At 39.1% G+C, this 15,906-nt stretch overlaps 2 protein-coding genes across 2 annotated transcripts; both read left to right on the forward strand.

Moving 5' to 3' along the window:
• Positions 5,092-7,983, forward strand: LOC109226195. The gene is made up of 2 exons (XM_019390989.1): positions 5,092-5,239; positions 5,765-7,983. The coding sequence occupies exons 1-2, from the start codon at positions 5,092-5,094 to the stop codon at positions 7,981-7,983; spliced, it is 2,367 nt and encodes a 788-aa protein (XP_019246534.1).
• Positions 11,851-15,590, forward strand: LOC109225800 (glutamate receptor 2.9-like). The gene is made up of 5 exons (XM_019390583.1): positions 11,851-12,155; positions 12,407-13,710; positions 13,844-14,156; positions 14,310-14,701; positions 14,823-15,590. The coding sequence occupies exons 1-5, from the start codon at positions 11,894-11,896 to the stop codon at positions 15,348-15,350; spliced, it is 2,799 nt and encodes a 932-aa protein (XP_019246128.1). The 5' UTR covers positions 11,851-11,893; the 3' UTR covers positions 15,351-15,590.

Genomic DNA, 15,906 nt, shown 5'->3' on the forward strand with positions numbered 1-15,906 from the left:
TCTATCAAAATCAATATCATTAAAGTCATCTATAGGGTTTTCTTGATTTACAATGGGAGCCAGGGGTACATTTCTCCTAGCTTGGGGCCTAACATTATTTCCCCTCGTAAGTTCAGCTATTGTATCATTTTGCTCAGCAATGGTATCCCTCATTTCTTGGAATTGCAAATTCCACCTTTCGAACTGTTGGTGCATAGCTTGCACCTTTCGAACTGTTGGTGCATAGCTTGCAAGGTAAAATCATTTCTTGCTTTGATTTCGGCTTCTTGAAGAATCCTTTGTTCATCACTACATGTACGCGACATCTTAAAAAAAATTAAATTGTATCCCACAAATTGGCTTTTCCCTCAATTTTTTTTCCTCTCGAAATAACCATTGAACAAAATACTTTGTAGATTTATAGTTAAACCTAACTCGTTAGAAGTTCTTAGTGGTAAAATATGGATTTTTGGGGAACGAATGAAAGAAGAACCAAATCCTAGAACTAGTAGGCGCGGTTGAAACAAGACACGAACAAAAAGGAAAGGATTATATATTTAGATCAGAAAGAGTAACAAAAATTGGATTTTTTTCTTATCTTTTAAATCTAGGATTCCCTCTTCTTGTTTCCTTTGTTGATTTTTGGAAATAAATTAAATACAAAAGAAATTTCTTGGAGAGCAAGCAATTCTTTTCTTTTTTTAACTGATTTTCATTTTTTTTTGTTTTTTTTTTAAAACTTTTTTTATCAAGTTACTATTCACGATGCTACAGTAACTTTTTTTCTCTCTTAGTCTTCAAGAAATACCAAGAATTATCAAGAACGAAATCTTGATAGAACCGCTCTAACACCACTTGATAACAGCAAGGTCGGGAATCCAAACTAGAGTAAGAATTTAGGAAGTAAATGCGGAAGCATTAACAATAAGAAATTGAACGACTAGAATTAAAGTGCAGATAATAAAGGAAATGGGAAAATTCAGGGAAAGAATACCAAGAACTTCCAAGAACGCAAGTTCTATAGCCTTGACAAGATCTAAGCAACAACTTTTTGATTTATTGAAGAAATCAAACGCCTTTACTTAAGAACAAATAAAAAACAATAGATTCAGATCTTGACCGCTTTACGAGTAACTTGAGACAACAATTAATAACTAGTATTAATTGCCTTCTAAGAATACCACAAAGGAATCAATGATATCACAATAAAGAAGTTATCTTACTACCTTGAACTATGAACTAGTAAAGGTTGAAAGATAAATTTCAAAGCATAAGTAACAAAGGTTCAAAAGAACTCTCAAAGTATAATATTATTAATCAATAATGAAGTACCACAATGAATGAAAAGAACTCCTATAAGAAGTAAAAAGTCCTTAAAGCTAGGTAGGGTGGCTGCCAAGGCAAACCCTAACTTGGAGGCTAAGCTAAATACTAGAAAATCTAATAAAAACTAATAAAAATAAGAGGGTGGGTGGCCAAATCCCTTTGGGGCTGATTTGGGCCTTAAAACCACTAGTTTGGGCCATTGGTTTGGACTCCAATTGGGCTCCTTTTGAAACACCCCCTTTTGGACCTCTTTTAAGCTCATTTTAAGCTCTTTTTGGTGCCTTTTTGGTGGACTTCAAGGGCTGATGTCGGGACCCAATCTTTCTCCTCTTGGACTTTAATTTGGGCCACCAAATAATTATAAAACTTGGACGATTCATCTCCTTTGGGCTTAAGATCTTCCCCTACAATTAAAAGCTTTTTTATTTGCCATTGAAGTCCAGCGACCTTAGTCTGCAATTCTATTGCTTGAGATCTTGTAAATGGCCTTCTTGGAGCTTCCAAAACTCTATCCTTGTCCTTGATGCTATTAGTTCCTTCCGCTTCTGGTGGGTTTTTCCTTTTCAGGAGATCTAGGGCCTTGTTGATTTCCTTTTTGATGTTGCTGAGTGGTGGAGATGTACTCTTCTCTGGTTGAGCAAACAATGATGGTGTTTGGTGGATTTGGGGATTGATAGTCACAAAGATCAGTTTCGCTGCTGGATCCTCCATTACCAGATTTGGGAAGAATGGTATTGACGGGAAGACTTGGGATATTTGGTTGTTGAGCATCATTGGGTCGATGTTTGGTCCAAAGGCATCCAAAGCCTTGTTCAGTGCTTCCACTGTTACCCTCAAGTGTGCCGGATTCTGTACAATCAAGGTCAATGGTTGATTTCCCAGGGTGAAATTGTAGGTTAAACCATGTCCCTGCAACGCTACCTCCAGCCAGGATGCTGGTGGGTGGTCCGGTGGCAATGGTAGTGAGGTCATAAAGGAGGGCGACGTTTGGTTTTTTTCCATTTTTGTATTTTTTTGATTTACTAATTTGGGTAATGGGGGGGATTAAGTTAAAGGGCTGACTCATAATTGTGCCCTTTGGTGTCAAATCTCGGTCAGTGGAAGAGGCATCAGTTATTATATCTGGGGAGAGGGATTCAGAATTAATATGATATCTTGTGGAATGGACGGCGAGTGTCTTTTCACCTGAATTTGAGTGGGGTAGGGGATGCATAGGCGATTGGGTAGGGTTGATTTTTTGGGCCGGTAGTCTCTAATTGGGTGAGGGCCCCAATTGGTTGAACGTGACCAGCCCTGCAATCCAAAACCCCAAAGTTGAGATCTTTTACGTCAGGAGATGGTCCTAGATCAGAGGTCTCGTTGTGGGAGCCTATGTGGGGATCGAGGCGGGAGTGTATATCATTTTCCTGGGGCCCCATTCCTGCCTTACGTTTTGCGTTAGTTTTGGGCTGGGGCCGTGTGGAAGTAGTTTCACGGGAGTAGGGGTGAGGTTTTGTTTATTGATTGGGCCTTGGGCTTGCTGTATGATTTTGGACTGGGTTTGCTTGCCTTAGAATTGTACTGCACAGTTTTAGTTTGTAGAAACTTACTTGAGTTTGCGTCAAACATGATTACCTGGATCCGTTGTGCTTGTGATATATGGTGTTGGTTGTTTGCCGCTCCATTGTTCCTCTCTTTCACCTTTTATTGGTCTGGTTTTTTCTTCCTTGGGAAGGTTACTATTTTCCATTCATTCTCATCCCCTTGTTTCATATTTTTTTCTGAAGTCTCTGCTGCCTCTTGTGGTGTCGGTGATTGTACTTTTTTGTAGTTGCTATTTCTTGATATGAGCCCAATTCTTCCGCAGGCCGTGCATAATGTACCTTCCCCCTCATAAGTCACTGCTTGTTTGTGGTCTCTAATTATCACAGATATTTCAACTAGTGTTTCTAAGGGTACTTGAATGCATATGCGTGCGTACCTTCCTCTCAGGGTGGAGGAGGTACATGAGTCTATTTTTAGTAATTTGATCAGTTTCCTGCCAACTTTCTCTAGTATTTCTTTGTCGTAGAATTATGTTGGGAGTTGTGGGAGACGAATCCAGATAGCTGTGGACTGTGGTAGAGATGGTGGCTTCTTGTGGTACAAATTTTGGTTCTCATTTTCGGACTGAAAGGAAATTCCCAGAGACAAACCATGGTCCTAGGTGTAGTGCTTTAGCCATATTTTCCTCTAGACTAAATTTGACTATGAATAAATCCCATCCTATGTCAATCAAGATTAACTGTTCGGATGGCTTCCATAAGTCAATTAGCTTAGAGCGAAGATATTGGTGCAGCATTCTACGTCCAAAGACCTTTATGATTAAAGAGTAACGCCATGGGAGGTAAAGGCGTTTCATGTTGTCTTGTGAGAGTGGGATTGATCCTTTAATGTTTTTTCCTTAATCATCTTTGATGATTGTGGGGGCATCTTCCTCATAGTAGTCATTTTGCTGGCTTATCAGTTTATCGAGAAGCATTTCCTTACAGTAGTGTGGTGTTATTTATTCTATATCCATATGGTTGTTCTTGTCCAGAAGTTCCGGCGGTATGAGTGATGTGATAAAGGTTGATCTGTGAGAGTAAGGCCTAGAGAGAAGGAGTGAGAAAATAAAGTAGTAAACTCATAGAAGTACTCGCCGCTAATGTATGTATGTAACAATGTGTGAAATATACTTAAGATATTTTATGAGAAATAAATTGGCCAAATACATAAGCAGATACCTAAATTTGGCACCGTTTTTCACTTAAATACTTAAAGTTAGGCCCGTTCCTGTTAGGCACTCAAACTACCTCTGAAGTGAGTCTATTTAAAACAGATAGCTGACATGTCATAATGTGTAAACAATACTTCGCTTGAGCGCGTGAAGAGCTAAAGAAAATTTTAGTTTCAATTAATTTATTTTTTAGCTATTCTTCATCAAAATCCGCCATGGCCACTCCTTAAAATCTTCAATTCTATTTTTACAGAAGATCCAGGGAACAATTGCAAAGAATCACTTTTTAAAACTTTCCTTAGCTTACTTTAAAATTTTTTTGGTCTTAGCGTTGTCAAAGATCTCATTGTCATTGACAGAATTGGAATCGTCAAATCACCGGCAAGAATTTTTCATCAAACTTGGTGATTACCTGATTTAATTTTTGAAAGAACATGTAATTTTTAAGGTGTTTCTGAAATGAGGAAACAAGAATGGAAGGAAATGAGAGAGATTATCGGAGGTGGCAGTACAAGATCGTCGGAGAATAAATTTCCAGCCAAGTTGGAGGTTTTCCAGTGGTCGCTGGTAGTCGTACTTTTTTTGTTACTCGCTCACTACTGCTGGTTCTTGTGTGATTGTAAAAGCATTTTATCTGGTTGAAAATTTTTACTTCTGGTGGGTATGTGAGATGGTAGCCATGGCTATGTTCAGAATTGGGTATGATAGTGGAAAAAAGGTTTTGGGCTTAGCCACATTAGTTTTCTTTAAATAAGGCCCAAGTGGTTTTTAGTCCATAGTGAGTCCAGTTCAGGTTTACAATATCCAGTCCATTAGGAGGTTCTAAAATAGGGACACATGTCGTCCAATATGTCGAGTTGTTAGGTGGTCAGTTGTCATTGTCCTTCACATTCTATTTAGCAGAGTTCATTGTATTTTGTTATCATCCGAAATGAAATGAATTCTCTTTTTTGTTAAATTCTTGTTTTGTCATTTTATTCTTTCCTCTAAAAAACATAGCAGCCGAGCTGCTACAATTTGGTATCAAGAGCGCGATTTTGGCAATCACCATGGGTGATAAGAGAAATCCGTCTGTTGAAGACGGAGTGAAAAGAGTTGAAGTTCAACTCCAAAATTTCATCGAAGAATCTGTGAAACGAATGGACCAAATCGAAGAGAAACAAGCGAGTTATGATACTAAGATGGCGGAAGTTACGGGTACCACGTGACGTGTTGAAGAGCTTTTGTTATGGATGGATAGCCAGAATAAGGTGGCCGGCATTCATGGAGGGATGGTAGTAGAAGCAGGGCAATCTTCAGTGGGTGGTAACATTAGAGATANTTCAAACTTGTACCAATCCTTAAAACACCTAAAACAACACCGGAAGTCCGATTAAACAAAGATTCAAGCCTAAGAACTTCAAATTCCGACAAAACACACATCGTCCAGTTCCTATTTCGAGCTCCACCACAGCCCCTACTCTCAATCCTTCTGCTACATCTTTTTGCCCTATCATGCCCTCATACCAATGGCCACCCAACCTTTTATTCCTACAGGATCGTATCCCATGTGTACTCACCCATACTACCCTCAGAACATCCCCGCATCCTTAGCCCAAAACTTTATGAGTTCTTCTGTTCCACCCTCTTCTTCATACCCTCTCTCTACTGGCCCCTTCTCCTTTAACCCATTTTCCCAACCACCTACTCATCCCTTAGCCACAAATTTTTAGATCCCATTAGGGAATTTTCCAACTATTAATGCTGGCTGGGTCCAAACAAGTCAGGAAAGGGCTGAGCAAGCTGGTTCATCATCAAAATTGCCTAAAGCGAAGCTAGCTTTTTCAGAATTCGATGAGTTGAACCCCAGAAGTTGGTTGAGGCGTTGTGATAAGTTTTTTGATCTTTACCAAGTCTCTGATGAGGAAAAAATGACCTACGTATCCATTCACTTAAAGGATTATGTAGACAACTGGTTTGATAGCTATTTGTTGGATCGAGGAGGTAAAGTGACTTGGACCCAATTTTGTTTTGATTTGTGCCAAAGGTTCGGCAATACCCAACCTGTACAAATTGTTGCGGCATTTAATAGATTGGAGCAGACTACTGATGTTGACACTTACAAAAGGAAGTTTGAGGAGTTAAGATGTTTGTTAACCTTAATTAATCCTTTTGTACATGAAGCCTATTATGTGTTGTGTTTCATTGGAGGCCTAAGGCCTGATATACAGCCTTTAGTGCAAGATGTTGAGCCCAAAACATTAATGGAAGCTTATAAGAAGGCAACATTGCATGAAAAATCGTTTAATGCCCTCTATCAGCAATTATATGCTAAATCTCAGTCCAGAATACACCAAGCCCCAAAGCCCACATTAGCCATTACTTACCCAAAAAATCCGCATGTTATACACAATAGAAACCAGAACCCAAAAACCATGTCCATGGAAACATTAAGGGAAAATAACTTGTGTTACAAATGCCATGACAAGTGGCACCCTGGTCATCAGTGTAAGGTTCGAGCTCTTAATGTAATGGAAGGTGAAGAGTTTGTCGACGTTGTGGATAAAATCGACGAACCTGAAGTCGAGGTGACGGAGGAAGGAGCTGAACAAGGAGCGGTGACTTTGAATGTCATGCTGGGCCATGGTGACAGCCCAACTACTATCAGAATAGTGGGTTGGGTCAAAGGGCTCAAGGTTTCTGTCTTAATTGATTCAGGGGCAACTCACAGCTTTGTGGACCCTCAAGTGGCTAAGAAGTGGGCTGGAAATGTGCAAGAATTGGCCAAGCCCATGATGGTACGAGTAGCTAATGGGCAATTGCTACCAAACAAACAAGTGTGCAAAAATTTCCACTGGGAAATGCAACAACTGCCATTCCATTTTGATTTAAGAATACTTAAAGCTGGGGGTTGTGACATCATTTTAGGAATGGATTGGATTGATTCGGTTACCCCAATATTGTTGCATACTAAGCCCAAAAGCATTACCTTTAAATATGGCAATGAGATGGTCACATTGTTGGGTGAACCAAGCGAAAGAAAGTTACCCAATGTTGACGCCAGGGCTATTTTTAAAATAGTTTACAAAGGACAATGTAATTTTGTGACCCAACTGTTCTTGGTGGAGGACAAGGGGGCCCAGAATGAGATCCCCAAAGAGATTTCAGAAGTTTTGGGCCAATATGAGGAGTTATTTCAAGAGCCCAAAGGGCTGCCACCCGCTCGTGACTGTGACCACGCCATAGAGCTATTGCCAGGGGCCAAGCCCATTAATCTCAGGCCCTATCGTTACTCCTTCGAGCAAAAAAACGTCATTGAAGAGATTATTGCTGATATGCTCAAGGCACAAACAGTAACAAAGAGTGTATCCCCATTTGCTTCTCCAGTCCTGTTAGTAAAGAAAAAAGATGCGAGTTGGCGTATGTGTGTTGACTATCGTAAACTCAATGAGATTACGATTAAAAACAAATACCCCATACCGGTTGTAGAAGATTTGTTAGACGAATTACATGGAGCTCTCTTCTATTCAAAGTTGGATTTACGATCTGGTTATCATCAGATCCGTATGAAAGATGGTGATGAGTTTAAAACGGCTTTCAGAACACAGCATGGCCTTTGGGAATTCCGGGTAATGCCTTTTGGATTAACCAATGCTCCGGCCACATTTCAAGCCTTAATGCATCAAATCTTTGCCCCTTTCCTCAGGCGTTTTGTGCTGGTCTTTTTCGATGACATATTGGTGTATAGTGCTTCGCTTACAGACCATGTGCGCCATTTAAAACTTGTGTTTGATTCACTTAAAGCTAACCAGTTATTTGTTAAAGGGTCCAAGTGCAATTTTGGGCAGAAGAAGGTCGAGTATTTGGGTCATGTGATCTCCAGTGAAGGAATTAGCACTGATAATTCTAAAGTGGAGGCAATATTGAATTGGGCCCAGCCAAAATCCATTAAGGAATTGTGAGGGTTCTTGGGCTCACAGGCTATTACCGGAGGTTCATAAAGGATTTTGCCACCATTAGTAAACCTTTATCAAACCTTCTCAAGAAAGGACAATTCAGTTGGACTTGGGAGGCTACTCAAGCCTTTGAAGAATTGAAGCAGGCAATGATTCACGCCCCTGTATTGGCCTTGCCCTATTTTTCCATTCCGTTTGTGGTGGAAGTTGATGCTAGCGGTAAGGGTGTAGGTGTTGTACTTATGCAGAATGGTAGGCCTATTGCTTTCATTAGTCAAGCCTTAAGCTCAAAACACTTAGGCTTATCAACATATGAGAAAGAGTTGATTGCGCTACTCCATGCAGTGGAGAAATGGAGGCACTACCTACAACCCAGTCATTTCATTATCAAAACTGATCATTTTAGTTTGAAATTTTTAAAGGACCAACGGATCGCCACTTCACTGCAGCACAAAGGGGTGACTAAACTTTTGGGCTTAAGCTACGAGATACAGTATCGCAAGGGGGCTAAAAATGTGGCTGCAGACGCATTATCCAGAAGATTTGAGGAAGGTGACTGTTGTGGGCTTTCAACAGTCCAACCTAAATGGACTGAGGATATCATTGGTAGCTACACTAATGACGATGAAGTTCAGAAGTTCATCACACAATTGAGTGTGGATGCAGGAGCAGTCCCAGGGTTAGAGCTACATCAAGGGATTCTCAGACATCATGGTAAGGTATGGGTAGGAAACAATGGCTCTCTTAGACAGAAACTAATCAAGGAAATGCACTCAACCCCTTGGGGTGTTCACTCAGGCATTTTAGCTACTCAACAGAGGATGAAGTTACTGTTCTACTGGCCAAGTTTAGCCCAAGACATCAAAAATCAAATCCAAGAGTGTGAAGTCTGCTAACGAAATAAGGGTGAAAATGTAGCTTACCCTGGTCTCCTACAACCCCTGCCCATACCATCTCGTGCGTGGGAACATATAGCAACGGATTTCATCAGTGGACTGCCTAAGTCACATAGAAAAGATGCTGTCTTGGTAGTGATTGACAGATACACTAAATTTGCTCATTTCTTTGCTCTAACCCATCCCTATACTGCCAACCAAATTGCCCAACTTTTCTTGGATAACATCTGCAAATTACATGGCATACCCAGTTCTATAGTTTCTGATCAAGATCCCATATTCCTCAGTACTTTTTGGAAGGAATTATTCAAGGGCCTACAGTTACAATTAAAACCAAGTTCTGCATACCACCCCCAAACGGATGGTCAATCGGAAAGGTTGAATAGATGTTTGGAGACTTACCTTAGGTGTATGACTGGCCACAAGCCTTCAGATTGGAGTAAATGGATCGCACTTGCAGAATTCTAGTACAATTCGAATTATCATTTGGCTATAGGAATGACTCCCTTCAATGCCTTGTATGGCTATGATCCTCCACAGCCTACTTTTGAGTTAATTAGCCAGATGAAGCTCGAGTCTGTGGACCTGATTTTGCGAGAAAGACAACCGATGGCCAAAGTTTTACATGACAATTTGGCAAAAGCACAGGCGAGAATGAAGCACTACGCAGACAGCAAGAGGAAAGAAAGGAGCTTTGAAGTGGGAGATTGGGTGTTTTTGAAATTGCAACCCTACAGACAATCCTCTATTGCCATTCAAAAGAATTTAAAACTATCTGCTCGCTACTTTGGTCCCTATGAGGTGCTTCGAAAAATTGGATCCGTTGCTTATGAGCTCCGACTACCAGCACACTCCAAAATACACCCTGTCTTCCATGTTTCACAACTTAAGAAGAAGTTGGGTGATAAAGTGTTTGCAACCCAAGACCCCCTCATTGCACTAGAAGGTCAGATCTTGACTGAACCTCTAAAGATTTTAGACAGGCGCATGGTCAAGAAGAGGAACAAAGCTGTGGCAGAAGTTTTGGTGCAATGGGCTAATTTGGCTCCAGAAGAAGCAACTTGGGAAGAATACTCATTCCTGACCAGTCAATTTCCTGAGTTTAAACCTTGATCTTCATCAAGGTTCTTAAGGGGGGTGGAGTGTAGCCATGACTATGTTCAGAATTGGGTATGATAGTGGAAAAAAGGTTTTGGGCTTAGCCCACGTTAGTTTTCTTTAAATAAGGCCCAAGTGGCTTTTAGTCCATAGTGAGTCCAGTTCAGGTTTACAATATCCAGTCCATTAGGAGGTTCTAGAATAGAGACACATGTCGTCTCATATGTCGAGTTGTTAGGTGATCAGCTGTCATTGCCCTTTACATTCTATTTAGCAGAGTTCATTGTATTTTGTTATCATCCGAAATGAAATGAATTCTCTTTTCTGTTAAATTCTTATTTTGTCATTTTGTTCTTTTTCTCTAAAAAACATAGCAGCCGAGCTGCTACAGAGATGGTGGTGGTGGTGAATTCTCTGTGGGATTTTTGGTGGTCTGACAACGGTGGTGAAGGAAGAAGAATTGGGATGCAACTAGGTTTTGTTGGGCGGCGGGGGGGAGATGGTGGAAATTTTAGTGAAATTTTTTTTTCCCTCAAAATTATTCAATAGTTATTTAGGTTAAAAATAACACATGTCTTCATTTCATTCGTTGATTTTCCATGTCATCCGCGGGTGGATTACCCTCACTTTGTTTTTCCTACTGATCAATGGTCAATGAGGTGTTTAATAGACATATATGAATATACTTTAAGTGTCTAATGGGAACAAGTAAGGGTGTTCATAAAAACCCGAAAAGTCGAACCAAACCGAAAACCAAAACAAACCGACCAAAAAAAGCGATACTTCTTAGGTTTGGTTTGGTTTTGGCTTTGAATTTTAAAAACCGATCAAATTTGGTTTGGTTTTGGTTTTACTAAAAAAATAACCGAAAAAAACCGAACCAAACTGACTATAAAAGTAGCTATTTAAATTTATTATTACACCTATATATATGTATATTTTTATATAAAGTTTCTAAAATTTTATGGTACATATTAGTCATTTATATTTTTGATCTAGTTTTTTGAATTTAATAATCTAATTCTTTGCCTTTACATTCTAGTTTGATTGGTGATTTTCTTTTTCTAAGTACAAGAATTTAATTAGATCATGTTAAAAATAATTAATTTTAAATTGAGTAGTTAAATTATTCATCACTATTTGATTCAATTATCATCAATATATCTTGGTAAATGATAGTCTCAAAGAGCAATTGATTTGATAGTGTTATGTTGAAAATGTAGTCGCCGGAATATGCGTTTGGTAGTGTATGTCTCATACTTAATAAAAAAACCGATAAATAACCGAAAAAACCGAAAACCCGACAAAAACCGAATTGATAAAAAAACGACTTAATTGGTTTGGTTTCTTTTTAGGGAAAAACTGACCCAAACCGAACCGTGAACACCCCTAGGAACAAGCCTAACTTTTTAAGTGTCTAAGTGAAAAGCGGTGCCAAGTTTAGGTGCCTGCTTATGTATTTGGCCAAATAAATTTGGACCAATTCTTTTTGGTCTTTTGAGAAATCTTTTTGTTATTTTCTAAACTACACTAAACTATCATAAGAGCCAAGAACAAGGACTACATAATTCTTACAGAAGGAAGTTTGTGACATCTTAGCTACAGTGTAAGTTCATTCCTTGACCTTATACATTTCACCATTAGCATTTTTCTTTTATGTTACTTTCGACGAGAATTCCCAAGGCTGACAAATGAGTCTATTTCTCATCTTTGTACGAGTCCACACGAATCACTTAACGTGGTGCCAAAGTATATATATGAGTGTATGACCATCCTTCTACTTTTCAAATTAAACCACAAGACATAGTCAACTCAACTGTATAACTGAAAAAAATCATTTGACTAGTACACAGGAATAAGATTATATATAGTGGTTAATTATCTTAAATCAAGAAAATCTTTTCAGCTAAGTAGAAAAAAGCATGAGTCCTAAGCCATTCCCTAAGTTAATCTTCATCCTCAAAGCCTATATTTTAATCTCCCTTTTAACTCTCAAAGCAACTGCAAATGAAACCATAGAAATAGGTGCAATTGTTGACGTAAATTCCCGTATTGGGAAGGAACAGAAAACAGCCATAGCTATAGCAGTTGAGAATTATAACCATGACAAAATAAACCACAAGCAGCTTATAACAGTTCATTTTAGGAACACCAGCAAGGATGCAATTCAGGACCTTTCCACAGGTTTCATACTTGGCTTTTAATTTAACATTTATCAACTTGTTGTATCAACTTGCTCTATCAGTGTAGTTTAACCTGCGATAGCATGTTAGTTGCCATTTTATCAAGTTACCAGTTAATATTTATCATGGAAATTTCGTTGTTATTATCTTATATGTGACCTAATTATGTAAATAATATCTTTTTACAACGTCAATACATGGAACTTTGACTCATTTCATAAGTGTTCATTTGTCTTAATAATTGTGGTGCAGCTGAAGATCTTGTTGAGAAAAACAATGTCAAGATGATAGTTGTAGGCATGCAGACTTGGGAAGAAACAGCTTTAGTAGCTGATATTGGGAAAAGGCATCAAATTCCAATAATCTCTTTTGTTACAGCTTCCTACACACCAGAGTTGGTGCAGCTAAAATGGCCTTTCTTGGTGCAAATGTGTACAAGTAGCTTGGAACAAATTAATTGTATATCTGCTATTGTTCGTTCGTACCAATGGAGGAGAATCATAATAATATATGAAGATGACATGTATAGTGATTCTAGTATGCTTGCAGTTTTATCTGAAACACTAAAAGGTGATGGTGCAGAAATAGAGCATCAAGTAATTCTTCCACAAACCTCTTCTCTATCTGATCCAAGGGAAGTTGTTCGACGAGAGGTTGTGAAGTTACTAAGGAAACAATCAAGGGTGTTTGTCGTTCTTCGCTCATCAGTATCCACTGCAAGTCATTTGTTTAAAGAAGCCAAAGGGATTGGACTTATGGGAAGAGATTCAGCTTGGATACTTTCAGACTCTCTCGCTGATCTCTTGGATTCTGTTGACAGCCCCTTTGTTTCATCTATCCAAGGAGCTTTAGGAATCAAAAATCAATACTCAGAAGCCACTAAGTCTTTCCAAGATTTTAAAGGTCAATTCCAAAAGATTTTCCGGTCTGAGTACCCTATGGAAGATCACTCAGAGCCTGGAATTCATGCTCTAAAAGCATATGACAGTATCACAGCTTTTGCTATGGCTGTGAACAATTTGGGTACAAAGAGTTCCAATGACTCAAAGTTGCTGAAAAACAGAATTCTTTCGAGCAATTTCACAGGTTTGAGTGGCCAAGTTAGAATTGTTGATGGAGCATTGTCACACCCTTCAACGTTTAGGATTGTAAACGTCGTAGGACACAGGTACAAAGGACTTGGCTTTTGGTCAGCAAAGTTTGGGTTCTCGGAAGTTCTTGAAGCTGAAAATGGGGAGAGAATCCAAGTTAATGGTTCCCATACCATGAAGTCTAGTGAGGTAAAGTGGCCGGGGGAATTGAACCGTGTCCCAAAAGGGTGGGCAATGCCTACTGATTCAAAACCATTAATCATTGGTGTTCCAGGGAGAACCTCTTTTGAGAAATTTGTAAAGGTTGAAAAGGTGGCAAATTCAAATGAAAGGAAGTATAGTGGTTTCTGTATTGATCTTTTCAAAGAAGTACTTAAAATTTTGGAGCAAAATTATACACTACCTTATGAATTTGAACCATATGATGGCTCATATCCTGACCTGGTTCAGCAAGTTATTAATAGGGTAAGCATTTTGTCTCTGATATCCTAAATATACTATCCAGTTTTCTTATTGTCACCTATTTTTCCTATATCACAGTTCTTTGCTTTGGACTCCTAAAATAATGGGGTATGTTATTTTTTTCTCCTTCTGTCAGAGGTATGATGCTATTGTTGGAGACATGACGATATTAGCTGAAAGGATAAAATACGTGGAGTTCACACAGCCATTTGCAGAATCAGGATTGACCATGGTGGTTCCAGTGAAGTTTGATGGATCGAAGAAGGCATGGATGTTCTTGAAGCCTTTCACTATAAGCATGTGGATAGTAACAGGTTCTATCTTAGTTTACACAATGCTTGTAGTTTGGTTCATGGAGCATCAGTCGAATCCTGAATTTAGAGGCCGCTGGAAAGATCAACTTGGAACTGCAATGTGGTTTACATTCTCTTCACTGTTTTTTGCTCACCGTAAGTATTGCTATCCATCAATAAAGATTTAATGTTAAATGAAGTGTCCGTGAAATGTTGGTTTGTTCGATAAGGTTATATTTAGCTTATTAGCTATGTTTAAACAATAAAAGTCACAAGGAGATAACATTTTTTACTTTGGCTGATAATCAGGGGAAAATATCAAGAGCAACTACACGAAGATTGTAGTCGTAGTTTGGCTCTTCCTGGTCTTTGTGTTGACCTCGAGTTATACAGCTTCTTTGACTTCAATGCTGACTGTTCCAAGACTGGAACCAAGTGTGAAAGACATAAATTGGATAAAGAGAACAAACACAACAGTTGGATGTGATGGTGATTCCTTTGTTAAGGATTATTTGAGGCAAGTCCTGGAGCTTCAAAATATCAAGAACATTAGCAATCAGGAAGATTATCCAAAGGAATTTGAAAGTGGAAACATCAAAGCAGCCTTTCTTGAAATCCCATATCAGAAGGTTTTCCTTAGAGAGCATTGCAACCAGTATGTTGTAGCTGGTCCTAATTACAGATTTGGTGGTCTAGCCTTTGTAAGTAGACAATGCTTCTATTAAATAAATAACTATGCCATTTGCTCTTTTTACTAGCACAAATAGTCCGTTAGTTATGTCTATAGTCTGTATCTTCGACTCATTTGGCTAATGCAAACAGGTATTCCAGAAAGGCTCTCCGCTAGCTCGTGATGTGTCTGAAGCCATACTGACTCTAACACAAGATGGTACACTTAACAGTTTGGAAGAACGTTGGTTTGCTTTATCAAGGAATTGTGACAATGTTGATGCTAGTAATGAAACCGAAAGTCTCACCCTTGGGAGCTTCTGGGGCTTATATCTAGTGTCTGGTGCCACATCTACTGTCTGTCTGCTATTTTTCATCTGGCGTTTATGCAGAAAATCCCGGCAACATAGTCAAGCATATTATGACAATGTAGTTCATCCATCAACTGATCAATGTTTCTGGACAAAGACAGCTGGAATCATACGGTATTACCAAAATGACAACCCTACAGTATCTTTAAGGAGAGTAACATCTGGTCGGGCAGCAGGGCTCGGGGTAGAGGAGAGAGGGTCTTCGTCAAGGTGGCACTTGGTGAGTCCTTCAGACGCTGCACAGGTTTTTGACGGGTCTTCCCAACATCCTCAATCTTCCCTAGAAATGGGGAATTTAAGGTCGGAATGAAGTAGAATTATTCAGATAGTAACAAAATGTCAAATGTGTACTAGACTCAGTATACTAATTTCTGGTAGGTAGGTAGGTATTAAATGATTCCTCTGAATCAACCATATTTTAAGATTCTGACAGAATTATAAGTTGGTAGACTAGTGTATTCTTTGGTTAGGTTTGAGTAACACTGTCAGAAAGCTAATTTCAAGCACACTACCATTTCTGGTATTACAAGTATTGAGAGAGTGCATTTAACATTTGGCCTCTGCATCTTTTATAGTCACTAAATGATAGGTCTATATTACACTGATGTCCCATCTGAGCTAGCGATATCCCCTTCCCCTTCTGGCCTTCCATATGCACCCATGAACTTCCCCCTCCAAATGCAATTCCTTCAAAAACCTTACATATGCGTTCTTACATTATCAAGAAACCTCTCCCAAAAGAACTTAAGCCTGTAACAGCCCAGCCCGCTAGTAATATTGTCCGCTCCCCGCCTAGGCCCTCACGGGTTTAAAACGCATCACTAGGGTCTAAGGCTTGTTAACTTATATACTCATCATCGCTCTTG

The sequence above is a fragment of the Nicotiana attenuata genome, chromosome 5 (genome assembly GCF_001879085.1).
Source record: "Nicotiana attenuata strain UT chromosome 5, NIATTr2, whole genome shotgun sequence".
In the NCBI taxonomy this organism is placed as follows: domain Eukaryota; kingdom Viridiplantae; phylum Streptophyta; class Magnoliopsida; order Solanales; family Solanaceae; genus Nicotiana; species Nicotiana attenuata.

What these genes read in the sequence shown, in the direction of transcription:
- LOC109226195 (XM_019390989.1), top strand. Translation starts at nt 5,092, where the DNA reads ATGGGTGATAAGAGAAATCCGTCTGTTGAAGACGGAGTGAAAAGAGTT. An exon ending in TAAGATGGCGGAAGTTACGG is followed by an intron (nt 5,240 to 5,764) that starts GTACCACGTGAC and finishes AGATCCCATTAG; the next exon opens with GGAATTTTCCAACTATTAAT.
- LOC109225800 (XM_019390583.1), top strand. Translation starts at nt 11,894, where the DNA reads ATGAGTCCTAAGCCATTCCCTAAGTTAATCTTCATCCTCAAAGCCTAT. An exon ending in AATTCAGGACCTTTCCACAG is followed by an intron (nt 12,156 to 12,406) that starts GTTTCATACTTG and finishes ATTGTGGTGCAG; the next exon opens with CTGAAGATCTTGTTGAGAAA. An exon ending in GATTTGGTGGTCTAGCCTTT is followed by an intron (nt 14,702 to 14,822) that starts GTAAGTAGACAA and finishes TAATGCAAACAG; the next exon opens with GTATTCCAGAAAGGCTCTCC.